At 44.1% G+C, this 25889-nt stretch overlaps 2 protein-coding genes across 10 annotated transcripts in view; one reads left to right on the forward strand and one right to left on the reverse strand.

Moving 5' to 3' along the window:
• Nucleotides 1–396: 396 nt before the first annotated feature.
• SENP8 (SUMO peptidase family member, NEDD8 specific) lies at nucleotides 397–6813 on the reverse strand. The gene is made up of 2 exons (XM_074916650.1): nucleotides 6728–6813; nucleotides 397–1677 (listed from the first exon to the last, which is right to left on the reverse strand). Exon 2 carries the CDS (start codon nucleotides 1632–1634, stop codon nucleotides 996–998), a length of 639 nt encoding a protein of 212 aa, XP_074772751.1. The 5' UTR covers nucleotides 1635–1677; nucleotides 6728–6813; the 3' UTR covers nucleotides 397–995.
• A 208-nt stretch (nucleotides 6814–7021) lies between these two features.
• The window catches only part of MYO9A (myosin IXA), a 186964-nt gene continuing 168096 nt past the window's right edge, over nucleotides 7022–25889 (forward strand). For 8 of the 9 annotated variants that reach the window (XM_074917623.1, XM_074917628.1, XM_074917626.1 and 5 more), the window contains exon 1: nucleotides 7036–7151. The gene's annotated coding sequence lies outside the window, so the exon portion shown is untranslated. Of the gene's footprint in view, nucleotides 7152–25889 lie in introns of all 9 variants that reach the window. The other variant, XM_074917624.1, reaches the window with a different exon arrangement.

Genomic DNA, 25889 nt, shown 5'->3' on the forward strand with positions numbered 1-25889 from the left:
CAGTTATCTTTGGCTTTTATACCTCAAACTCTGTCCTTTTGTTCTCCCTGGTGTGGTTTTTTTATCTTGAGTAACAGAACTGGTTTTGTGCTAGAGGAAGCAGCGACTGCCTTGTATGCTCTGACTACAGTGAACGCTAACGAGGGTTGGGGAGTGCTGACGAACCCTCCCCAAATGGAGGTGACCTAAAATTGTAATGAAAAAAAAAAACCCAAAACCTTCAAAGAGCGAGCGTAGCTTTTCATCTCAATTAAGTTTCCTTTCCTAGGATTGGGTTTCTCAGCTTCCTGTTATTTCCAGCAGTTCAGAGTCAGGTTTTAATTTATAATAAGAGTGAGCAGGGGTGGGGGACAAAAAAAAAAAAAAAGAAGTGCTATCCCATACAGCCATCACCCATCTGAAGAAAATGATTTTTTTTTCTCCATTCTTTAATTAATTGTACCATTTCCTTTGGCGTTTCATCTTTTCACACTGACATCCCAACATCAGGTTTTCAGGGGTAAAAGTCCTTGCTGGTAAAGCCTAGACTGCTCCAATGCCACTAGCGGGAGGCACAAATTAGAAATAGCCATGATAAAGCATTTTGGGGCTTGGTTTTAAAGGGCATTTGCTAAACCTGGCTTGGAACAGCAATGCCTGTAGCCAATTACAGCCACCTAACAAGGGTGGGTTTGCTTGCTGGGTAAAGGCAGAGAAGTCTCTTTAGCAACCCATTTTGCCACAGCAATTAGTGTAAAAATTCACTGTGGAGAGGAAGATTTCTTTGAAAGCAAAGTGACTTTTCTCTTTAGAAGTTCAAAGGCTAGTGATTTTCAGAGGGGACTTAGGCTTTTCCAGGAGAGAATGGGGTGTTTGGGGGGTGTAGCCATGCTGGAGGGGTTACATTCTTCTTCTTTGGGACAATCCTGTGCATGGGCATCTCCCTCAGGCACTGGGGGTGCTGCCTCACGGCGGGGGAAGGCAGCTTTTAGAGGGGGGCTGGACCTGCACCTCGCTCACTTCTGTGCCAGTTTGGTGACGAGAGCTTTCCACTCCGATCTCTTCTGCGTGATGTAGGAGGGGGTGAGGAGCTGCAGCAAAGGCTCCGGCCGGCCCCTGAAGTATCCCTGACACAGAGCCTCCGCGTTGCAGATCACGTACATCCCACAGTCATAGCTGTTCTGCTGGGCAGGCGCCTTCTCTTCCACAAAGGTTGCTTTGCCCCCTCTTTTGCCCAAGAAGTCCTCCAGCTTCCCTGCCACTTGCTTGGCATGGGCAGAGTTGCATTTACTGTGGGAATCATAATGGGCAAAGCACTTTTTGTCCCTGAAATAAACCAGTAAGCTCCAGTGGGTGCCCCCAGCAACCTGGTTGGAGTTATCATTGATAGGCAAGAACACCAGCTTCTTGTGGAGAAGGTCCAGCGGTTGAAGGAATATGGCTATTTCTTCCTGACTAAGGGCACATTTAATGAACTGAGCCACTTCGGGGCTGATAAAACAAACCTGATCGCTAAATTCTTGGAACTGGTGGTTGGTGAAGTACTCGAAGGCAAACCCGATTATGTGATCGTTAAGCCAGTTTGGGGGCTCCAGCAAGGCAACATCCGACTGCCTCAGCAAACTGTCCATGTAGCTGAGAACAACAGGGTCCATCCTGAGCAGGTCGGGGCTGTGGCACTCCAGGAAACTTCAAAAGCTGAAACAGAGAAAGGAAAGATGAATTAAGGAATCAGATCACACCTGGGACAAGATACAGTGCAACAGACATTTTGAGTTCCTTCTCAGCAAGGAAAAAGCAGTGAGCAGAAGCCCAGGTTTCCCAGACGGATATTTGAAGGACCAGCAGATGAGCAGCTGGAGGACACATAGCTCCTCATCTGCAGCCTGTGATGGGCTGAGCCGGGCTCTTCTGCTGCTCCAGGAGCAGTGCGTGGCTCCAATCAGATAAATGTTTCATTGTTATGATCTTAACCTCAAAGCAAAGTGATTTCAAAGCAGTTCCAGCTTGGGACCTGCAGGCACTCCTTCACAGTTCTGTGCTTTGCACAGAAACCATACGCGATCCAGAAGTCGGTTGGTGTTTTGGTGTTTCAGTGTTTCACCTGCACAGTGACAATCACTGTAATTCTTTGCATCACTGAGATTCCTTAAACAAAAGTCTTTCTGGGGCTGTCTGACAGGCATATGGTCCCTTTTGCCTAGCAGATAATGCCACAGCTCGGTGCCAGACGCATGACCTGTTCCAGGAAAACCTGCTAGCCCACCAGCACAGGAGGCAAGGCGGCGATGAGTAAGGAGAAACAAAGCAAAACAAGATCACAAACAAACCAGTTCCCTACCGTGGGAATCTTTAGGACAACTCTCTGCCTAGCTGGTAGAGATTTCAATAACTCAAGTACCACCGAAGGTGGATGATCCACAAAATAATTTTTTAGCTCGGGTTTTAACTTGCCAAACTTTTGCTCACAAAAGGAGAAAGCACTCGTGGGTACGCCAAGGGGTGAAGAGCCCTGCAGGCTTCCACTGGTGACATTCAGAAGCGACCAATCACGCCAACCCACTCTTTCCAATCTTTTACTCTGCTATTTGTCCAGGCTACGTTCTTCCCTCTTAATCTGTGCCTGATTTCCACAAATAGAGGCTGCTTATCCTTAAAAAAGGCACGTGGAAATTCAAGTAGATTGAAACACCTTGTTCTCCCCACCCATGCGTTTGAGGACATACTCAAGTGACTTCCAACAGGTCTTCCAGGCAAGACTACTCCTGACTCCTTTCTGTTTATCAGGTTATCCATGTATCTACTAATTCTGGTCTTTCTACCAGTCGTGTAATTCCTTTTCAGAAGCTGTTGCATTAGCTGCCTTCCCATCTCGGGGGGATTAAAGCGTGTTTTAAGAGGTTGCATAGCATGCTAGGAGGTGCTACTCAATAAACAACACGAAATACTCACTGGCACCAGACTAGGATTTAGGAGGAGATCTTCCTAAGAGAAACTGCTGGTTTAAACCCCCTATATCCACCCCAGTTTTCCTTTGCTCTCGCATCCCCCATCCTGGGCTCCTCAGCTGCTGCGCTGAACCATCAGCCCCCGATGCTTCTCTCCTTGCCAGGACAGGGCTAGAAATGCCACAGCTGGGGGCAGCGGTGACATGGGGCTGGTTTGGCCTCACCCTTTCCTCATCTGTCCCAGCATGAAAACATCTTAGGATTTCTTAAAGCACAGTGCGAAAAGTAACAACAATAAGATCATTTTAATATGATTCACTATAAAGAAGACACTAGTTATCCATTATGATTGGGGGAAATAAAAAATCATGTGTGTTGTTTACATGATAGGAAGAGGTAGATTTGTGCTTCTTATTGTGACATGAATCATGAAAAAATCTTTCCTGGCCAGTTATGCATAAATTAAGAGAGATTTATCTCCAAAAAATCTTAGCAAAGTCACATCGCATGTGACTTGTAAATAACAGAATGGATGAAGCATGCTGCATGTGTAATACATCGGAAGGAAGGGCCGAGGTAGCATATCTGGGGCTTGAGAAAGCTAATAACTATTTGTGTATCGCTGATAGATCCAGAAGATGCCAAGCAGCAAGAGTCACTGAAAAGGAAGGGGAGCAGTCATTGTTATTTATACTGAGCCAAACACAATGGTATTTGGACGTGCTTCTTACGTTAATGAACTCAAACTATTTCCAAGTTTGTGGAGCAAATCCTTTGCAACAGCCTGCAGTATAAAAACAAAACAAAAAATCCAAACTAAGTCCCAGCAACTCTGTAGCACGCCTGAATGTAGTCTTGTTTAAAGAGCTGTACATTCTGCAAGCTTAGAAGCAAACAGTTTGTGGGTTTAACAGGGTCACTGCTGAAATACTTTTTGCATGTGCCCATACAATGCCCCAAATTTTCCTTTACTGCGTGTTTTTTCTGCTTCATCTTCTCCCAGAGATGCATGAAATACAGCAAATAGCTTTCCACTCAACTCCAAATGGGATTATGGGCTAGGGAAGGAAGGATTTGTATTCTGTTAATTTTCCACTCTGCAGAAACATAGCTTGGGTTTTTTTTCAGTCAAGTTAGGAAAAAAAAAAAAAAAAAGACATTTGGCAACTTCCTACAGTCAGGAAGGGAGAATGGTTATAGCAAATGCTTAATTGCCACTAGCTACTACTTTTAATTTTACTACCATCTGGTATTTGTGAAACTGCTTGTGAGTTCTGCAGGATGACTCATTGCGTGCAGCACACAGCTTAAAGGAAAACCCTTTGTAGGCTCTGACGCCTTTGAGCCACTTAAGGTAAAAAATGAGGACCAAAAACGCATAGTGGAGCTGTGAAATGCCATCAGAGAGGTTGTTTTGTGCGGGACAACCTCCCAGTTAAAGCAAAAGATCAATCTGCAGGGAAGCCGGACTGTGGATCTGAGCAGCCCTGACATTAAGGGGTACGGAAATGCAGTCGCAGATCACAAGCAGCTCTGCTCACACACAGCCAGGACTTGCTTCCTGAAGGCTCAGGCACACTTTGTTCAGAAGTTTTCATCAAAATAGGAATAAATACTGACGCAGGCCTGGAACATTTGCTGGAGGTTGCCAATAAGTGTCTTGCTAGTTCATTTTATTTGCATATTAGTAGTTGGAATTTGTGCAAACTCTGTGTAATCCTCAGCTTCTTGGAAGGATATTAATCTGCCCCGTTTCAAGTGCAAAGATGAGCACACCAGGGAGAGAAAAAGGAGCGTTTCAATAAAAATGTCATCAAGCCAACCAAGATGAAGTCACCCATTTCATTTACACATTTGAAAACAGTGCTGTCTTGCATCAATATGGCAAGAAGTTTCTCTCATCTCAAAAGTTGTAACAATTTAACAAACAAGCCGCCGTCATTAGCGCAGATTTGATCCATAAACTGCTGGGATCCTTTGTGTCCAGGATGCAAGGCAAAGCATGCGTTTTGTAATACTTGACAAAAAAACCCCAAACCTATTATTTTCACAACATTAAAGGCAGCTACCTTCTGCATGTAATTGTTGCGTTGCACTCTGAAGGCAGCACTTGAGAACCAGGGAATGAAACTCCCTAGTAATTGAGCGTAAATAGTCAGTGATGGAGAAAAGAGAGCATAAATTAAAGATGAATCAGATTCCTAAAGTCTACTTGAATAAATTAAAGGTACTAAGAACATCCAGAGTGAATATTTTAAGGTGTCATGTCACTAAATTCCTGTATGAAATTCAGAGAATATGGAGGTAAAAGCCACCTGCAAGACAAATTATTCAGATTTTACCAGGGAAGAGTAGGAGGGAAGGAGAAGTTTTTGGCAGCTTGACTGAGATCTTTAGAATGATCAAGAGTAAAAGGCCCCACGATTGTACCACCAGACACGTTTACTGAAAATACAATTTTTAGACACCATGTCAATGCTTTTAATAGCAGTTGTTGTTAATGGTAGTAAGATCAGACAAGGAACATCAATTTCTATTTATCAGTGTGAGCTGGGCTACCAGCAACGGAGCCTCTGTACTCATCTGCCTCCTGACAGAGCCAGAGAAGAAGCTCAAGCAAAATTAAACGACTAAGCCAGAAAAGAAGCATGCTCGTCTGTTCTTGTGTTAAATATAAGCAATCTCTTTGCAGCCTACAGATTATAATTCCTGTATGATACGAGAACAGAGCCTTTGCAAGTTCAATAGCCCCGAACGCCAGACTCTGAAGAAAACATTCCTAATTTCTGTATGCACAGACAATGCCCAAACCTTTCTGTTCCTGACAAATCCCCCACACCAGCCATGTGCAGCTGCTCTACAAAAGCAAACTCCAGAACCCTGCTTTGTTTCACAACATCTCACAGGGCAGTAAACTAAAAGCCAGAGGAGCTACACCAAATGCTACTAAATCAAATGTGTTCTGCTCCCCATGATGGGGTTGGTCAAAGCATTAAGTTTAACAAGAAAAAACCCCGGCGACTTGAACACCTGAGGATGAGAGATGCCTCCCAGAAGTAGCGATGGGAAACCCCTCAGCTCGGCTCATCGAAACGACGTTAGATCGGACGTCGATGGATTGCATTCACCTGCTTTGAGAAAGTTTATTCGAGAGGGTAGCGGGAAGCGCTGGGAGGGAATATGATTTGCCTGAAACACCTGAAGGTCGCGGGAATTCGGTCAGGGTCGGGCTGTCCCTGCCCGATGGAGACGCGACCCACGGCACAGAGGAGCGGCTCGCCTGACCGTGAACCTCGCCGGACCCGGCGGCTGCAGTCGGTGCCAGTCGGGGTCAGAGCATGGGAGCAGCCCCCCAGGGAAAAGCTCGCCCGTCCCGCTTCCATTTCTACGGATATATAAATGAGAATTAAGGGGAGAGGAGAGGCTTTACCCGGGCTGGCGAGGCCCGGGCCGGGCCCGGGGGCAGAGGCAAGGCCGGGGTGGGGAGCAGGGCCTGGCCCGGGACCACCCAGTAGCACCGCTCCCTGCGAGCCCACCCAGGCCAAGCTATGGCGGGCAGCTCCGGTTCGACACCCGTGCCCGCAACGCGGCTCCGCAATTAACGATTTTAACCATTTTCCCCTCAAAACGCGCTCTGAAGCCTCCGGGCCCGGTGGAGGCCGGCACGGACCCCCAACGGCTACGGCTTGCGCACCCACCGGGCACGGCAACCACCGCCGAGGCCCCAGTGACACCGCTGTTGCCGTGACAACGCCACCGGACCCGGGCCAGGCCCTTTCCGCACCGCCGCCGCCGCTCACCTGCCGCCTCATAGCCCGCTCGCCCTCCGCGACGCCGGCACCGGCCGGTTGCTGAGCACTGCCGTAAAGCTGGCAGCGCCGCCGCGTCGTACCGCCTTAGCGACCGCGCAGAATGCGCAAGCGCGGGAAGAGCGAGAGGGGGCGGGGCTTGAGGGGCGGGGCGAAGGGCGGGGCGGGACTTGAGGGGTGGGGCGGGGAGGGCACCGCCCCCCCCTCCCGGCGGCGCGCGGGCGGCGGCGGGTGCGCGAGGGAGGCGCGCGCGGGCAGTCGGGCAGCGCCCGGGCGGCGGCGGCGGCGGGAGCGCCCGATCCCTCCCGGGTCCCCCCCTCCCCTCCCCGCCCCGGCCCCTCGGCAGCGCCCCGCGGGAGCCCCCCCCCAGCGGCGGCGGCGGCGGGCGAGGGATGCGCCGCGCCCCGACACCCAGGTGAGCGGCGGCGGCGGGGCAGCGGGAGCGGGGCGGGGGCCTCCGGGTGCGTGTGAGGTGGGAGCGGCGGGCGCGGTGCCCCGCGGGCGGGCGGTGCCGGCGCTCGGGGCCGGGGTCGCCGCCGTCCCGCGCTCAGCGAGAGGCGAGCCCCGTTGGCGCGGCGGAGCATCGCCCGGTGCCGGCGGGAGCCTTTGTTCGGCGGAGGAGGGCGAGTCCCTCCGGTGGCGTGGGGGGCTCCCGCAGCGGGTAAAGATGGCTGGGCCCACGCGAGCGTCGCCCCCACGCGTGACCGAGCCCCTCGGGGGAAGCCGCGGGCGCAAGGTGCGGGCCAGCTCCGTCCCCGGCGGCCGGATGGTGTCCGCGGGCCCCGCGGGGGCTTCCCCACGCGTGGGAATGCCGAGGGCGGCAGCGAGCCTCCTGCTTTTTCATCCCCCGGCGCCACTACGCTGCCGTTTACACCCATTCTTAGGGTGGGTTGGACAAGCGAGACATGGAAAACCCAGCCTGGAGGGGGAGGTGCTTTTATCTCCCGTAGTGTTTCCAGTGTCACCAGTGGGTCCGTGGGCTGGAGGCAGTCCCGCAACCCCCTCTCTTCCCCCCCGCCACTGCACCGAGTGAGGAAACGGCCCCGACGCCGAGCACTGCGGCGGCACCGGGTCACGGTCGGCACCGTCCTCTGGCAGAGGAGCGGCCCGTTACGAGAGCAGCGTTCATGATTCCCACCCCGTCCACACGAGATATTTCTGGGTTTTAACGCAGTATTTGACTCCATGGCAGCTCGCTCCCCAACATGCCGGACCTTTACGGGAGAGCTGCCCCTCCGAAGGCTGAAATAATCGATATTTCTTTCTGGAATTTTCCTAAATGGAGCTGAAACACCCTTTGATTTATCCCCCCCCCCCCCACCGCCCCCTTCCAAAATCCTCAGACGTGACTCGCGGTAAGACCAGCTCTAAGTTCAGAACCGGGCGTTTTGCCGCCCTTCTGCTTATAGATCCTCCTCCATTTACGTTTTCATATCCTGAAATCAAGCTGAGATTAATAAAGTCAGGAGCGTGAGCTCAGCAGAAATCATGGCTTTCACATCCCTTGCTGCAGTGCACGTTACCCTGCCCATCCGCGTATAAAAAAATAATCACGTAGCAGCAAAGGAAGGGGGAGATCGCTGCTACGGGGAGGAAAAAAGAGCGTGTTTTGCTAAATTGGGAATGAAGCGCTTTAATAAATCACTTCATAAATAGATCGTTAGTTGCAGAAATGGGTTTTGGGCCGGCTCGAGCATTTTCCTGACTCTTTTCCCAGGAGAGAGTTAGGAAATGACATGGGACTCTCCTAATGAGATGTGCATGGATGCGGTGGTGATGGGCTGTGGATGCTTAAGCACGATCTTACCGAGCTGAGCTTAACCATGAGTGCCAGGAAAGTCCGGCTGGGGTCAGACAGGCTGCGTTATCGCTGAAGAGCATCTTCTCTTCAGCCCTTCTTCGTGGAGTCACGCGATAATGACAGTTTCCTCTGTGTTTTTGAATAAACTCGTCCATTCCAGTGACTTTTTTCATTTTTTTAAATTTAAAAAAATTAAATTAAGAAGATTTTCTTTGCATTTTTCCCTTATGAAGGCTCTCCCAGCCTTTGCTCTCGCTTTTGGCCGTGATTTTTCATCCCAGAGACTGTTTTGGAAGCTGTCAGTCTGGCTGCTGATGCTAGGGAAGGTAATTCAGCAGCTGTGGCACACAACTATTAAGCTTTTGTTTCCTGGGCTGTCAGTGATGAGGCAACTTTATATATATTTATTTATTGGAATCAGTATATAAATCAGGATGGCTTTAGAGGTGTTTCATCTTTATTGAAAGGCCTATGGTCCATCAAGAGCGCTTCTGAAAAATTTGAAAAAAAGCTTTATTTGAATTCCCCAATTCTCTTTTATTTTTAAAAACGTACTAAACTGTAAGCTCAGTTTTGCAGAGCATGACTTAGAGTTATTTCTTCTGTGCATCTGCAGCTCTAGTTATGAGTTATAAAGTTCACATTTTTACCTTTTTTCTTTTTTTGGGGTGGGGAAGCTGCATTTTAAGATTTAAAGATACCAAATGGCTGATGTGACATCTGCTGTTGCAGTATCTTTCACAAACACTGGCACTTGTATATGCCATTTAAAGTTCAGGCTCACAAACCTTTGGTATCCTTTGCTAGGCAGATCTAACCATCTGAATGTTTTATGCCAAAATTGTTTTTATCTAGGATGTTCCTGGTGATTTTAGTGAGCGTTCATCATGTTTGCAAGAAAACCTCTGAGAATGTGAAGCATGTGAGGTCAGGCGCTTGGGAAACATGAAACCTGAGGTTACCTGCACAACCTTAATTTAGCTTGTTTTGAGGTAGGGCTGTACTAGAAATTCTAATCACCTGTGTACGCTGCTTGATTTCTGGAAGGACAGTGTATCCAGCCTCAGCTCCTTTGCATCCCCCGCAAGTCAACAGGGGGAGTACTGGGAGCACAGGGATGGTGCTGGTCCCTCCACTGGTTTTTCAGCTTGGCACCACTGGGCAGCTGGTGAGGAAGACTGGGATTCACCATTACAGCCTTGGGGCCAAGCACAGCACATCATCCTGAAGCCTTAAATACCTTGAGTTGAGCAAAATTGTGAACAGACGTGATCTGAAAGTTTCTAAAGCTGCTTGGGGTGGTTGGTTTTGGTGGGCATAGCATGGCCATTTTCTTCCAAATTCTAGTTCTCACTCCAAACCGTGTAGTTTTTGAATGTAATTCCTTTAAAAATACCTTTATTGGGGAGAAAACAAGGTCCTTGAGCTGCCTGAAGTGTCTTAGCTGGTCAAACTCGATTTCAGAAATTCCTGCATCTCGCTGGTTTATAAATAAAGTGGGATTGCGGTCCCACTTGCATGCAAAATACTTGAGAAGTACGAAGGCAGACGGAGTGCCCGAGAAGAACTGCTGTCTGCGCGAAGGAACTCTGTTGGGTTTAGATGGGCTGTTTTGCTGTCATGTTGCCTGTAGTTTGTAAAGCCCCCAGCCTGGTCCTGGAGATGTTTTTTTTTGGGGGGGGGATAAAAAGAGCGGCTTATTTTCTCAGGCTCGGGTCCTGCGTGCCTACATTTGCTTAACTTCCTCTTGAGTGAACGGCATTTCTCTCTTCTCCAAAAAGTAAACACAAGCATAAATATTTAAACCATTGCTGCTTAAGTTTGCAAATTCGAGACTTTCTTTAGCATTCCGTTGGACAACAGCAGTATCGTTTGAAATTTTGGTTGTGTCTGGGTAGTTCCTTGCTCAGGGAAGAAGCTCCTTAGTTGTTTGGGCTTCCTACTGCAAAAATATTACACCGTGTTTTAAGGTTAGATGGCTGGGATTATCACAAAGTTCAGGAGTGGGTTTCTTATTTGAATTATAAGGATGAAATGCTGCTGATGGGATATCTATAGATCATCAGAAATGAGATTATTTTTATGGTCCTTAATTTTCCTTTTACACAGACCAAATTTTTCCATCGGCTTTGGGTGTATGCATGAAGGCACAGGTGTTCAGAGTTGAGACTGTATAAACCAAACACATGAAACTCTTGCCAGATAATGGATAATAACAGGAAAAAAGGGAAATGGAATAGTCTTTGTTTTCTCTATATGTCTCTTTAATATTAATCTTGCTACCATGTGTGGCAGGTCGATTGCCACGATGGGATATATGTTTCACTCCTGTGACTGCATCGATGTCTTCTGTATCTTGAAATTAAACATTTAGAAACAAACTCAACAAACCATATGACCTCAGAAAATACCAAAATTCAGAAGGGAAGCATATTGAACAGTAACTTTTAGAATTAAACTAGTTTTTGTATCTGTTTTTAAAACATTATCAAGAGTTACAGCTCTGCTAGTCATCATGGTAGGGTATTTTTTTCTGTGGGGAGGAATCCTATAACAGGTGCCTATGGAAAAGTCTTATAGGTGAAGTGAGAGCTGTATGTCTTTGTCACAAATGCATTTTATTTTTAACAAAACCCTCATGATTTTAATGCTACCCAGTTGTGTATTGCTTCTTTTAGGTTTGGGTTTGGTTTTTTTTTTTCCTTTCCATCACTTTCCTCTGATGGAGGACCATAGGACTGCTTGGGTCGGAAGAGACCTCAGGAGGTCCTTGGTCAAAAATCCTGCTCCCAAGCAGGGCCAGCTGCAAGGTCAGACTGGGTTCCTTGTGGCTTTAGCTGTCTCACATTGGTCATCTTGTCCCTGTGGTTTGCAGGTTGCTGGAAGAGAAGAGGAGCAGTTTGAGCTGCGTTGGGTGGAAAGTGTCCAAGGAGAAGAAGGTTGTATGTGATCCATGGCAGTCCTTGTTCAGGGAGCATAGCCTTCCACTTGCACACGTGTTAAACTGCCATTTCACGCTGTTATTTCCATGATTTCATTAAGCTAATCTAGTAGCAGGATCTGACCTGGTTGAAGTTAATCTTGGGTGGGGAATGGGGATACTTCTCACCTGGGTTGATTTGCTGGTAATCGGCCCAAAGCTGGCAAGTGGCCGGCTCTGCATGTTTTGATGGAAACTCCTGGGAGGTGAAATGGTCATGTGCCATTTTTCTAGACAAAATGAAATGAATAAAGCCCTGTTGATTTAAGGAATATTGTTATTCCCCAGATTTCCTTCTGCCATTAAAATCTTGCATTGTGGTTTCTGTTTGGGCATGGACCGGGATGAGGCATCTATTTCTTGCGTAGGGTTCTACGTGCCTTTGGCTGTTTGCACCATGCCAAGGCATGACTTGGCACTGGGTCTGTGAAATGAAGCTGTGCATTGCTGTTTCAGGCTCTGTTGATATTTCTTGTCAGCCTTTTTCAGAGTTTCTCTAAGAGCCTTGTGAAGAGATGGAGCTAGGTCTCCTGCCAAGCCATGTATCAAGGGAGATGAGTCTTAAGAGTGGAAAACCTGTGGTGTGCTGGGGATCCTCGGGGGTAGGACAGTGGTGGGCTGGGTCCATTTCTTGCCTCAGCTCAAACATGTTGTCCCTGTGTACAAACTGACCTTGGTGCCCAAGAGCTGGAAAGAGGGATGAAGCTTTATTTTCCTTGCTTTGAGAAATTTGTAGTCTTGGCACACAGTGCTATAATGGAAGAGAAAGAGGATAGGAGCTATGCGAGCTGGTGAGGCAGCACATTATCCTGCTCTTCTGTGGTCAGTTATACGATATGTCTGAGTTGGGGTATAGATCACTTGTGCTCTCTCTACATAAAGTACTTGGATACGGGCTGGACTGCACTTGGGCCCTTCCAGATGTGGCTCTCCATCCTCCCTCAGGAATACTGGCAGGGTCCCATTAGTTGCATCCTCTCGCTGTTGATGTGAGATGAGCACGCGGGGAGGCTCAGCCAGCTGCATCTCATCCAAGTTCTCATCTCTCACAGCTACTGCGTTGTACTGGGTTTTTTTGCAGCTATGCACCTGACCTAAAGCAAGATGCTGGTGTAACTCTGCCATGGTCTTCCTTCATGTCTCCATTGGGTTCTGGTGTACATTTAAAACGTCTCTTCCAGGTCCCAGAGGTTTATGAAATCCCTGTTGAAGGTCCCTAGGAATAGACTGGCTGTAGGTGTAGGTTGATCTCCCTTGAGGGGAGGGATGGATCCAGCCCTTTCAACCCTGACATTTTCAGTGGTTCAGACTGGGTCCTTGGCTTTTCCTAGAGAAATTGTCTTGGTTTCCATCCTACAACTTGCAGGAATTACTACAAATACATGTTAGGACCAATGGAGAGTAGAACACAGGTCTGTCCTGCTTGGATACTGAAAGCAATAGCAAAGAAAAAGTATGTTTTAAAATACACAGATTGTAATGCATGGAAATACTGTGTTTGGTGTGGAATGGGCCACTATTCAATACTTTTATTTTTTGATAGTTAACTACTTATTTAGGACTTAACTGAGCATACTGGGTAGGTAAATACTGATTTTTCTCCTGCTGTTACTTCAGTTATCACCTTTATTAAAGTAAAAACAGCAAAAATAACATGGGTTTCAATATAATTTTTGAGTCTTATTTGCTTATCTCTCCACCTTGAATCACTTCTGGTATAGTCCAAAATGAACTTGAATTGTGGAGTCACTCCTCCTTCAGATGCCTGTTTAGGGTCTCTGCTTTTATCCATCAAACACTAAAAATCTGACAGCCTCTCTACTGGTTTTTAATCAAAATTCTTTTATCTTCTGTGAAGCATGACCTTTAAAAAGGTATGCGATCCTGGATATGATATATCATGATTGAGCATTGGTGGAAGTGGAGTGTGTAAGTCCATGTAGTATCTTTGAAAAACCTGAGCTTTAAAACCAACCCAGACTATGAATGTTTTTGATAGACCACCAAGAATTCTTTTATTGTATTCAGCATCTACATGGTTGGTTTTGAGGGATGAACTTAAAACAAGTTATCCAAAAATATTTACTTTAGAAGACTTCCGTAAGTCTACTGTCTTTTCATACTTTACATAAATATGTAGACTGAAATAAAATTCTCAAAAACATTGACATTTTTACTTTGACAGTACTTGTCCTATGCACCCAACAAGCATAAACCAACCTAACAGTTCTTAGACAACCTCCCCTGGGAGGAATTAATAAATGATTTAATTGTTAAGGAATGTGGTTCCATTAGGCAATAAATAAATAAATAAAGGCAGTAGGTCATTAGGAAACAGCGCTTGATTAAAACAATGTCAACAAACTTTTTAAGATTTTGGATTTTTTGTTGTTTTTTTTTCTTTTGGAAGAGGAAGGTTATGTTGGTAAATAATCCTTCTGGATGTTTCTTTGAGAGTGCAGGAGAGCCAGTCCCTGCTCCTTAATTCACCCATTACTCGGTAAACGGGATAATTATGTGGGTTTTATTGCTGCTGGTGATGGTAAGGATGGCTGAGCAACTCCTGCTAGAAGAAGGGACCTGGACAGATATTGTCTAAAAGCAGAGCCACTGTTTCTTCTGCTTCTTTTAATGAGAAGATAAAGATACAGCCCTGCAGCGGGAAGGGCTTGTTGGAGAGAGATGCGGTGGACAGGCAACTCGGTCTGGATTTGGGCCACCTCATTTGCGAAGTGAGGCGAAACGTCTGGGTGAGCAGCAAGGGCACGTGCTATGCGTTTCATCCTTCACGGCAAGACCGTTGCATAAATAATCTGCACAGGCAGGCACTTGTGTTTCATGTCAGAAGAGCAGGCTTGTTCGCTGTGGCCATCGCCTTGGATAATCTTATCCGGAGGCACTTCACAGTGCCTGGAAGGTAGGTGAGGAGATAGGAGGACAATACAGAGCAGAGGTCAGGTTTGAGGTGCCTGCAGCAGATAACAAGGAATCTTAAAGAGTATTCCTCAACTATGAACAGAATGAACTAACCAAAAGCAACCGAGGCGTCTGTATGTATGATTTTATAAAGAAAAAAATCCTTTTTCTGCTCACTGCATAACCTCGTTCAACTTTAGTGGTTGCCAAGTGCATCTTGATTTGTCAAAGCACAGGACCTGTTTCGAAGTGTAGTTGCACTTCTCCAAATACATCTCTGATTTCACTGCCCTCTGCAATGATTTAATTAAGGAATATATTAGCATTAATAAATATTAGCAGTAATATTTATTCTTCTAAGGCTGAAATGGTACCTCTAAGAAATAAATTGCCAAGAAAGATGACTTAGGGCAAGTGATGGGCAACTGCTGCTACCATGTTTTCTACCACTCTGTGGAAGAGACATGGACTCAAGTGCATTGTTTCAGGCTCAAATCCCTTTTTAATTACAGGAGGGGAGCTGCAGGCCTGCCTTCAAATGTATTGTTTCTGAGTTCAGCTGTACTATATGTTCTGTTTCTATTCCTCTCCCTCCATTTATGTGATTTAACTACCTTTCTAGAGCTGTTGCTATTTCTCTGTGGTGAGCTATACAACAAATATGAGGAGGAAAAAAACCCCACTAATAAAAACCCCACACCTCCAGCAAATGGCGTAAGGATAGTGAAATAGAGGAAAAAAGTAAGCACTGAAGTCCGTGTCTGCAGTACTGGGAATTTATCCTCCCACCTAAAAGTCTTTGTTGGAAACAAGTAAGATCTGAAGACTGAAACAAAGGGAAAAAACCCTGCCTGAATTTTTTCGTATATTTTGTTCTTGTTGAAGGAAGGTGTGAATCTCACCCCCAGCGCGCGCTGGCTGGGTTTTTAGCAACATTAGGGGTTTCCTTCTCGGGTTTACTTCTCTGCAGCGCAGCTGTCCTGCGTGAACACTGCTTTCATTTTTGTTTTGTCCGGGAAGATGTGAAACTTGAGGAGTAAAAGCTGAATGAGAAGTTTTATGCAGTTGTTGTAGTCTAGCCACTGGCCCCAGTGTGAGATCTCCAGTGCTAAATACGAACCATTTTCAACTGCTCACAAAACTCAGTTAAAAACTCAGTCTAAAAGTAGCTCAGTGTCCGATATTTGTGATTCAAGCTGTGTGGTGGGAAGATTGCAATCTTCTCTCTTGTGTTTATTTTTTAGTAAAAATTAAATCCTTCAGAGAATATCTCTTCTTTCAAGAAAAAAAAAAAAATTAAAACATGCAGACATGGATTTAAAATGCTTTAGGTGCAGTTTTTCTGTGTTCTAAGTTATTTTCACTGGAGCATAAACTATCATCTGCACTGAGAAAGGTTGGGGGTTTTTTGTAGGACTGGATCGACTTTCTTTTCTGCTGTTTAGGTTTTCTGGGAGCATTAATCTACATACTTTTCTTTCAGGTATGCTCTTCAGGGGGTAGAGGGGACAAGTATTCAAAAAACTTGAACAATTTTCCTTAGGTGAAGGATCATTGCAGGTTCAGATGCTGCTGTTACTAGTGAGGCTCCTGCCAGCTGCAATTTAATTTTCTAAATGTATAAATGTTGAAATTCCTGATCGTTATGGAAGTATGTGTATTTGTGTGCTTCAGGGAGCTATAGCTCTGGAACGTCAGGACAATATTTAGTGAATGGCTGCTGACAGATTTGAAGAGGACCACTTCAGTCGCAGCTGGTAATGCTAATTAATCATCAAAAAATACAACTATTTTGGTTTCTAAGCTCTGTGCAAGCTTTGTGGCGTGCAAAATAATTGTAAAGCTGCAAAGTCAAGTGTGAAAGTTGAGCAGAAAATAGTGAGTTAGGGACTTGGTGCACACCAGTGTTGTGCTTTGTGGACTTTGGGAAGCTTGTCCCGGTGGGCACCTTCTTCAGGAACAGCCTCTTGAGGTGGGTGCTCTTGCAACTTGAGAGATGGCAGAAGTGAAATGGATGGAAATGAGACTCAAAATGAACCAAAAAAATTCCACTAGTTTAGTTTTGGATCGTTGCGTTAGGCTGTAGTTATACCTTTATTTGAAGACCAGGACAGAAGGTGCCGTGGTGGCACGGAGAGCGTGGGTTAGACCTGCAGGCTTTGAGGTCACCCGTGTGTTTCTGCTGGCGTCGCTGAGGACTGCTGCTTTGTTCTGCACCTTCCAGTGCCCAGCAGCTCTGCAAATCTGGACCTAAACTGCTTTTAGGGTGTTTTGGTGTTTAGGTGGGTTTTTTTGTTGCTATTTTGGGTTTTGTTTGTTTTCCTTTTTTTTCCCCAAGTGACTAAAAATAACTACAACTGGTCACCTGGAAGGAATATTTGCCTGTTGTAAAGGCAAGTAGGGAAGTAAATTTTCTTTGGTGGTGTTTGCTTGCTGATAAGACTTTTTTTTTTTTTTTTTTTAAACGCATTTCTTTTCCTCATTCTCTACGTGCCTTCTAATTTCTCAAGAAACAAGGTGTGGGTCCTTCTGGTGCCTTAGTGTAGAACTGAATTTTTCCTTGCATGTTGTGTGTGTGCTGAGATACGCAGCAGTGCAAGTGAATTTAGTGTGGACATCTGTGCAATTCTGTATTATTTTGAGGAAAACAAGTACTTTGCTCATGTTACAAAGTATAACCAAGGGATTAGGGTTGCAGGTGAATTTTCCTTTGGGTTGCTGCATCATTCACTGTAACATGCCTGAAAATGGTGAATACACATTTGCTTGTGCTTTTTTCCTTTTTTTTTTTTTAATTTTATTTTTGTCCTGGAGCAGTTAATGCTGCAGCATACGTTGATTTTTTTGGGCAAAAACAATACGAGGCAGTTGCTGTGGTCTGCAGGGTGTGGCTTGGAAAGGTCTTGTTTCTGATTCCCTTTGCTAGGCTGAGCTGGGAAGGGCTAATTATAGAGACAGTCTGGGGAAGGAAGAGAACGGGGTCAATTAGAGCATCCAGCACAGTTTCCTTTAAATTAGTGGTTGGGCTGGATAGATTAAAAAAAAAAAAAAAAAAAAAAAAAAAAGAAATAAAGAGGCATGGAGTGAGATTTCAAATGCTCCGGTGCAGAGCAAGGTTGGCTTGCAGTTTCGGTTTAAGTAAAGAACATGTTGAATTAGTAGTTTTATTACCAGAATTGCCGAATTGAACTGAAAAGACAGGAGATATTACTATTTTTCCTATTTAAAATGGTTTTGAATAGCTGTAGGTTGTGATAGTGAATGAAGCAAAGAAATGCATTGGCCCCAACCACTGAGTAAAATGGATTTTCTATGAAAAAGGAATTGTGTGATAATTTTAAGTCTTTAGTACTCAAGATGTTACATAGTCATAAAAAGACTACTTTGCCCCCTGCATCTTATGTAAATGTAAGATGAATCTATTTGAATGTGTTTTATCCCTGGTTGGAGAGTAAACTGGGGCTAGACTTCTTTTTCTTAAGGCTGTTCTATGAGTTTAAAAGGTGTTGACTTTTTTTTTTTTTCCTGGATTTATGTATGAACTAACTCAGATTAGAGGACACAGTTTTTAAAGGGGTGATGCAGAAACAGTACAAGCTCTTGGCTCGTAGCTCTGCAGGTGTGGAAAGCAATAAACCCCTGTGCCAACTGGAATTCATGCAAGTCTGTTTAAAAAAAAAAAAAAGCTTTTAAGGTGCTCTTACCAGATGATCCTTTCAGTCCCTTAATAGCCCTTTGTCTCAGTTTTTCTCCTTTTAGGAAAAAAGCCTTTCTGCTGTGTATGTTTGCTTCTCATTTGCCGGACCGCCTGCCCGGCAGCATGCAATTACCGAGAATTGCTGTGCAGAAATGGAGATGGCAGAGCAGGGAGAAAAATCCCAAGTTACAACTGTGCTTTTCAATCTAGATTGGCAAGTTCCTTCTGCCGGTGGCGTGACTCATCCTGGGCTTCCTCGCTGGAGGCCACTTCTGGCAGGGCATCAAAGGAGCAGCCCATGCTTTCAAACCAGAGCTGAACTAGGACCTTCCGTGAGTGAAGGCTGTTTTTCTGGTCCTGGGATCTCTAGTTGCATGGAAGATGGTGGGATGCACCCAGATCTCAAGGGAATTTGTGACAAACTCAGTTCATTCATCCCGAGGGTGAGAAGAGTTTCTTCTTGCTCCTTTGAGCAAGACGTTTACTTGTCCGAAGGGTCTTGCCCAGCTGGGAATGAGTTCAAAAATACAATCATCAGAACAGTTTTTTCACTTTGCGGTTTCTTTTGTAGAGCTGATATGTAGAGTTTTAATGTGTCAGGAAATTCTTAGCCTAGGAAGGGAAGTTTTAGTTTTCCTGTGTGTAGGTAGAAGTGTCCTTTGCCCGGGGCTATGATGCTAGCAGAGACTCCTGCCCTCCTCTTCTTCATTCTCCTGATAAAAACTAACGGTAAAAATGCTTCTCCCTCATTTTTGGTTAAATCAAGTTAGCTTTAAACCTTTGAAAGAGTAACTTTTTTTCATAAGGTTATTTATTCAGGGCAAGGAGTGTGAGCGGTAACACCAGGAGGAGTTTAGGATGGTGCTGCCATCCTAAAGACACAACTGGACCTAGGAGAGGACATTGATCTGCAGGTTATGTCACCGGTGACTTGATGCAAGAACCTCCTCATTGTGAGCTCTACTCTTGTTTTAGGGATTATTTTAATCTGAAAAACATTGCACGTGTTTTGTACGTTTCCAGTATTATTTTATAAATGGTTTACAGTATTATATTGTATTTTTAGTCTTGATCTACTTGTTTATTGTATCGCCTGTGTGCACTAGTTACAGCCCCAGGTCTCTTGCAGAAGTTGCAAACAACTTCATAATTTGAGATGGATCCATAGGGTCTAGCAGAGAGGATGAGAAAAAGCTATAGGTTAGTGCAGGGTCTTGCCACACCTACAGCCCTGACTGTGGGATATTTCTGTTATGTAGGTGTCATGTAAGGGAGAGAAAAGCTTAAGAGAATATGAAAAGGGTATATAAATATTTAGAGGCTGCCCCTTTTAAATGTGTGATGGGAGAGTCTTGGAAAATCATGAAAGTGGTGTTTTGCCTTTTTTTTAATGAGTTGGAAATGGAGATCGGCGTTCTGAGCTGGCAGATGAGTCAACCTCTTGATAGTGATCTTAAGTTATACACGAGGAAGAGCCTTAGAGGTACAGATAAAAAATGCAAAGTTAATTCAGTAAGGATGTATTAGGATGCAAGAGAAGAGCAATTTTGTCTTTTAAAAATAATGATTTTTGCTGCAACGTCCTGGCAGGTTGGGGCAGGGTAAGATTGCCTTTCCCTGATCAGAGGGAAGCTGCTCCACTGGCTGAGATAAGCACCTGAGAAGGTAGTTTTACCGTTTTTCCCCCCCTTTTTTTTCTGTCTCTGTTGGATTTAGCTCCCTCAATTTTTATTTAAACAGTGACCATTTAAATACCATATCACTCTAGTTCCTCTTTTACAGCCACATCGCATACCTGTGTTTCCTTCACCCACTTCTTGGTTATTTTATGTGCGTGATGTCCGCAGGACAGAGTTGTTAGGGTTTTCATATCACCTCCTTATTCTGCATCTATATTGTGCAATCCCTGGAGTTTTGGAGGGCTGCTATAATACTTATATTTAAGCAATTTTTCTTATTTTTTTCAGATGGTGTTCATGCATTGATCTGTGCATTCCCTCCTCTCTTTTTGCGGCACAATGTTTTGTGACAATTTAAGATATTTAAAAACCGAGGTTCCTACTTTTTTTTTTTCTTAAGTCATCAAAGCTTTTTTGTTGTGGATTGTTTTCCGCAGAGCACCAAGTTGATTTTTTTTTTGTGTCTCTGATTTGTCAGCACAAGTGTTGAGGAAGTGAAATTTCATTGCATTGCTGAGTTCTTTTTTGCTGTTCAGTTTTTTTGAATTAATGCTTTAGGTGAGAGCACTTAATTACAAGCAATTGTGGTCTGTGAGGTGCTTGGTATATCTGAGAACTAAGTTGCCTTTATTTCTAATTAAGATTTTAGATTGTCAGCTTTAGGTAGTTACACGTGAAAACTTGAGCATGGGAAGTGGCTTTCTCTAGGTGAGTGTGCTGAAGAAGGTAATTCTTTGTTAAGTCTGTGTTAATGATTTTAATAGTCTTACTTAATTTGCATGGGTCTATATTTCTGATCATACTTAGTGCTCCAAACAGGTTTTTTTGATTCTACGCTATGGTTAGCCTAGACAAGATGTTATACGCAGCTTTAATTTTCTCCATTTCCTATGATTCTCAGTTAACCCTTTTTTCAGGAAATTGGTGGCTTCCTGCAGACTATTTGTAGTTGCTGTTGGCCCAGAGAAGTGAGGTGAAGTCTATGCAATGAAATATGATAAAGCGTTTGGGAAGATTAGTTTGGAGGTACCAGGGGTGTGTTTTTGTTTAAAGCATTGTCGAGCTGAAAACCTGCAGCAGCGACACTTGCATTAATCTTATTTACTGGTGTTTGAAGAATATCTGATGCTATTGTCCATTCCTTCATATATAAAATCTAATCTCTGCTTGAATTAGCCTTTGTAATAAGCCTCCCGCTTGATAAGCGAGTGGACAAATATTAGGGTATTGCCACCAAGGGCTTTATCCTTCACTGAGATAAAGCCGTTGAGCTTCAACGTAGGTTATTTATGCACAGAAAACACACTTATCAGTGTTCCTGAATTACCTCTATTGCAGAGAGTGGGCACTCCTGTCCCTGAACAAAGCTGGATTTAGCTAGATGGCTTCTTTCCTATCACAGAAATAAAATATTTTCCCATTTTTCCACGTGAAGGGTATTTCTGGTGCTGCCTACAGCATGCACGCAGAAAATGCATAAAGAATCTGGTGTCCGTGGGCAGCTCCCGCGTCAGCCCAGGCTTCCAGCACTACGGCTGAAATATGTGCAGCCTGTTCCCTCGGCGCCTACGCAGTCCAGCGACCTGGTGAGGAGGAGGAGGATGACGACAGGGGCCAGAAGCAGATTGTTGCCTTTGCAAATAAGACCACTCGTCTGTCCCACTCCCAGGCAGAGGGATCCCGGAGGCTGAGCATCTTCTGCCATGGAACGTAACGAGCAAGTTGAGCTGCGCTGAGTCTCAGAGCTTGAGCGAGATATGGTATCACTGTCAGAAGTTGGTTGGTGTTGTGGGGCTGGTGGCTGTTATTTATGTACTTCTGTTCAGGCTTGGAAACCATAGGCACAAGGGAAGATCATATTATATGAGGTGTTTCTAAAGTATCTTTATAACTTTCGAGGGTGCTGGTGGTTGTGACATGGAGTTTTTGGCTTTTCTCCGGGGAGGGTGTGGAGAGAGAACCGCTTCCAGCGGTGATCCCGCAGCTGATGAGGGAGGTAGCACTGGGGTAGAGATGGCAGGCATTGCAGGCAGAGAAGGTTTCTTCCTGTCTTTATGCAGAATTCTTGTCACAGCTTTATGTTACGGGGGAATCCTTTGCAAAATAATACCAGGACACCCCTCGGAGAGAACCCCCTTGTTAATTTTGCAAAGGATAGCAAGCTAGCTCAAGATGAATCTGAAAAGAAAGTTCTTTTTCATGTTATGGGAGATCAGTAAACTATTGCTGCTTCATCATGTTTCCATGTAAACTCATTAGCTGACCTTGTCTGCTTTATATTTCTCCTAATTCATATTTTAAAAGCCCTAGTGCCACCATTTGGTGGCTTTGATATTCATCTGATTTAATCGTTCTTTGCGTGGGCATATAATGATGCTTTGTTTTTTTCTAGCTGTGGTGTAGGGTGAAGGGACCTGCAAAACCTTGGGGAGATAAGGGGGTACCAAAAGAGATGGGAGCGTGATGTAGCAGACTCTGTAGTTGGACGAAATCAGTAACCAGATCAGTACGTTGAAGTCAAGTTGCATGATATACAAAGTAGTCATCAACTTAGGTAATTTTGGTGGAGGTAATTCAAAATTCAATTTGAATGGATCATAAAATATCCATATATTAATTTTGAAAGCTGCTGTTTGTCGGGGTCTTTCTTGTTTTTCTCATTTGTGCTCCTGTGGATGTTTGCCAGCAGAACTCATGGGACTAAAACTTCCTAACATCTTCTGGTTGGTCTTGGTCTAGTAATCTTCTTCCTGTGTCATCCACCTTAAAACTGAACTGGTGACCCAGAGTCCTTGGGCGTGGAGAAGACTGACAAGCAAATGTATGCTTTCCTTTGGAAATTTTCCCAAACCTCAGCATCAGTTGCTTTGTATGTCTCTCAAGCTAACAGGTTTTCTGATGGTTGGTGTGATGGGCCTCCACTTGACTCATTTGGAGGGACTCAACCCCTTTTCTACCTGCCTGATCCAAAGTCAGATTCCCATTGTGGACATGTTCAGCCAGAGTTTTAGCCAATTGCTTGTACTGTTGACGCATGAAATGTAAAGAATTTTCCATCCCTAGAAGTGTTTTCTGTTGACTTGTTGACTGGTTCCATGGTAAGCCCACATCAGTTTTAGCTTTCCTCATTTCCAATCACAGAAAGCAATGGCCAGATGATTCCAGGGAAGGAGCATAGTGGGGGGTGTTACCTCTTCTGCAGGAGTGTGCTGTCCCCCTTGATTTAGTTGGCTTGATCCAACGCTTCTCATCTGCTTCAGTGAAAAAACAGATGGCTTCACTTTCCCTAGTGAAGATTGACACTCTTTCACCAAAAAACCCAAAACCTGGCACACTAGTAAGGGTCAGCCTGAAAGGAGATGTCACCCATTGAATATTTGCATGGAGGGCTGTGGCAAGGACCAGAGTATTTATTTATGAAAACAAATTAGAAGCGTGTTTTTCATGGCAGCTTGTCAAGGAAGACTTTTTGATTTATGTTCTTGCATCTTTGCATCTGAGATGAAAACCAGCATTGCTAAATGATGAGTTTCAGGGTGATACAAGCCAAACAGATGCACTTCAGAAAATGAAACTTCAATCTTGGATTTACTTAGCTCATTTCCTAGTGTCATTACATTATCCGGATGATGAATGTGCTTCAGTTGTGTGATCCTACACTGAATGTATTTTTAAACATTTTTTTTCACGCTCCCTTCTGTTGATCTCATCACATAGCTGTGTTAATAGATTTAAGGCAGTTTCATTTCCATACCATATGTTCTCTAAGGCATTTTGGAGGGACAATTATGCTTGTGTATTTTACTTTACCGTATGATGCCAATGTGTACTCTGTTTCTCAGGTAGCAGAGGCAGGCATACATGTTCTCAGAGAAGCTCTGAGTTTACTTTTGTTTTCTGAAGGTGCTATCTCCTGCTGTCTTTCAGAGGAGCCAGGAAGGATGACACCTTGGACATGGGGACAAGGAGATCATACAGTCTCTCTGCAAGTGTTTATTAGACTTATTTAACTCTCCAACCCACTAATAGGATGTTTTCTGGAGGAGCAACTTCTAAACCGCTATTTCTGTAACTTTAATTATTGGGTAAGGTAGGGGTTTACACAGTAGCTGTAGGTATTGCAGTGAATTTAAAGAATTGAGGCAGAGCAGGATCTTTTCTGCTTAGATTGCCATAGCTAACTGTAAGTGTAAAGTATAAAACTGAATTATGTACTCTGAGAAAGCCCAAACTCTTTTGGGAAGGATATGATTTTTTTTTTTTTTCTATCTAACAAATCATGATGGCTGCCTGCAGAATAAACTCATTTGCAATTATGAACTGCTGCTGAGACTTCACTGATTTACCTAAATCACTGGAGCAATGTCCTGAAGTTGACAAATTTAACATCTGGATGGTACTAAGTATGTTGAAACTTTCCTTAAACAAATATAGTAGTTTGTTTAAAGTGGCTTGTGTTAGAGGTGAACAGGTTGTCCCTAAACTAAAGATGTGGCTGAAGTTTGGAAGAAAAATTATCCAGTTGGATTATTTGGTAGCTTAGGCTGGGAAATTTCCTCTTCCTTGTGCACGCTTCCTTGGGGTTTGTTTTTTTTTTAATTAAAATTTGATTTTTTAAAAAAATGTTGAGTGGAGCCTGATAGAATTCAAACCAGAATGCCAGTGTGGTTTTTTAATTGTTTAGAGAAGTTGGTATTTTCTCAGTTAAATTTTAACTTGATAAAGAAAACACGTATTTTCCCATAGCAGACTTATTTTTACCACTTTAGTAGAAATTAATGTCCTTTATTATCAGTAATGAACGTATGGTCTTAGAGAAGAATCTTGAAATGCTATGAAAATATGGCTGCTAATAATTGTCATTAGAAAGTAAATTGAGCATTCAAAAAGAGATTGGTATATACTCACTGGGAGCAACTATTCTATCAAATCCATGGCTGCATTTTAGGTTATTGAAGCTGAAACCTCTATCCATTTGATTTCAGGACTGTAGCTGGGATCTACGTGGTACAGGGATAAGGGAGACTTCCGAGGAGTGATGTGAACAGGTTAGATTATTAAATTGGGGAATCCCTTTAGTGGTAGCAGTTTGGAAGAGGGAGATGCAGGAGGTACCTTCCTCATGAAAACCTGAGAGCCTTGGGCGACTTCTGATGAGGGAAGGGAAATCCCAAAACAGCAGGTTATGGACTATGAGGATGAATAGAATGACTTGGTCTTGTGTTTTACTCTTCATTTAAAAAATAAAAAGTTAAAAAAAAAAAATACCCAAACCTCTGTTTCAGAGAAACATGTTTTTAAAAAGGCAACAACAGAAACCCCTCATTCTTTTAAAAATCCATTCAAACCTGATCAATTCTTTATAGGTTAGTGTTAAGGATGCTTGTTTAAGTCAAATTGATGATGAGTCTGAGCACAGACTTGATTGAAAAGGCTCAAGAAAATTAGAAAATCCATGAGACTCAAGTGTAAAGTCAATGAGGACAACAAAGAATAAACAAATGTATTCCTATGTGTCTGTCAGATGCCAGATACTAACGACTTAAAAACATCAATGCCCTTAAATATCTGTGAAACATTAGGTTACTCCCTGCCTGAAGCCGAGGTATAGATAAGGATAACAATTCTAAGCGGCTTAAAATTCTTTTGTCTGTAGAAAGTGACTTTTGGGCTGAGGATGGTAAGGTAGGATAAGATAGGAAACAATTTTTCTATCCTGAAAAGTCAGCTAAATCTCAAGTTTCTCATCCAAATCTTGGTCTGTGATTCCTATGCACGCAGTCTAGGCGGACTTTGTGTATCAGGGACAGCATTTTATAGGTGGGAAACGCATGAGAACAGGACAGTTATGAACAGAAAGAACAACGTTTCATGTAATCTTATCTCTTTCTCAAAAAAAAATAAATACAGTGTGTAAATGTCAGTGACAGTAGAGAAATAAGGAGATCTATTTCGGTCCTCTCTGAACAATGCACGTTGATTAGCAATGACTTGGCATTCGTCTGATCAACTAAGATGAGTCCTAAAAACCTTTCTGTGGGAGTTCAATGCGTCCCATAATTTCCTTTTTAGCGCATTTT

The sequence above is a fragment of the Athene noctua genome, chromosome 13, assembly GCF_965140245.1.
Source record: "Athene noctua chromosome 13, bAthNoc1.hap1.1, whole genome shotgun sequence".
Classification (NCBI taxonomy): domain Eukaryota; kingdom Metazoa; phylum Chordata; class Aves; order Strigiformes; family Strigidae; genus Athene; species Athene noctua.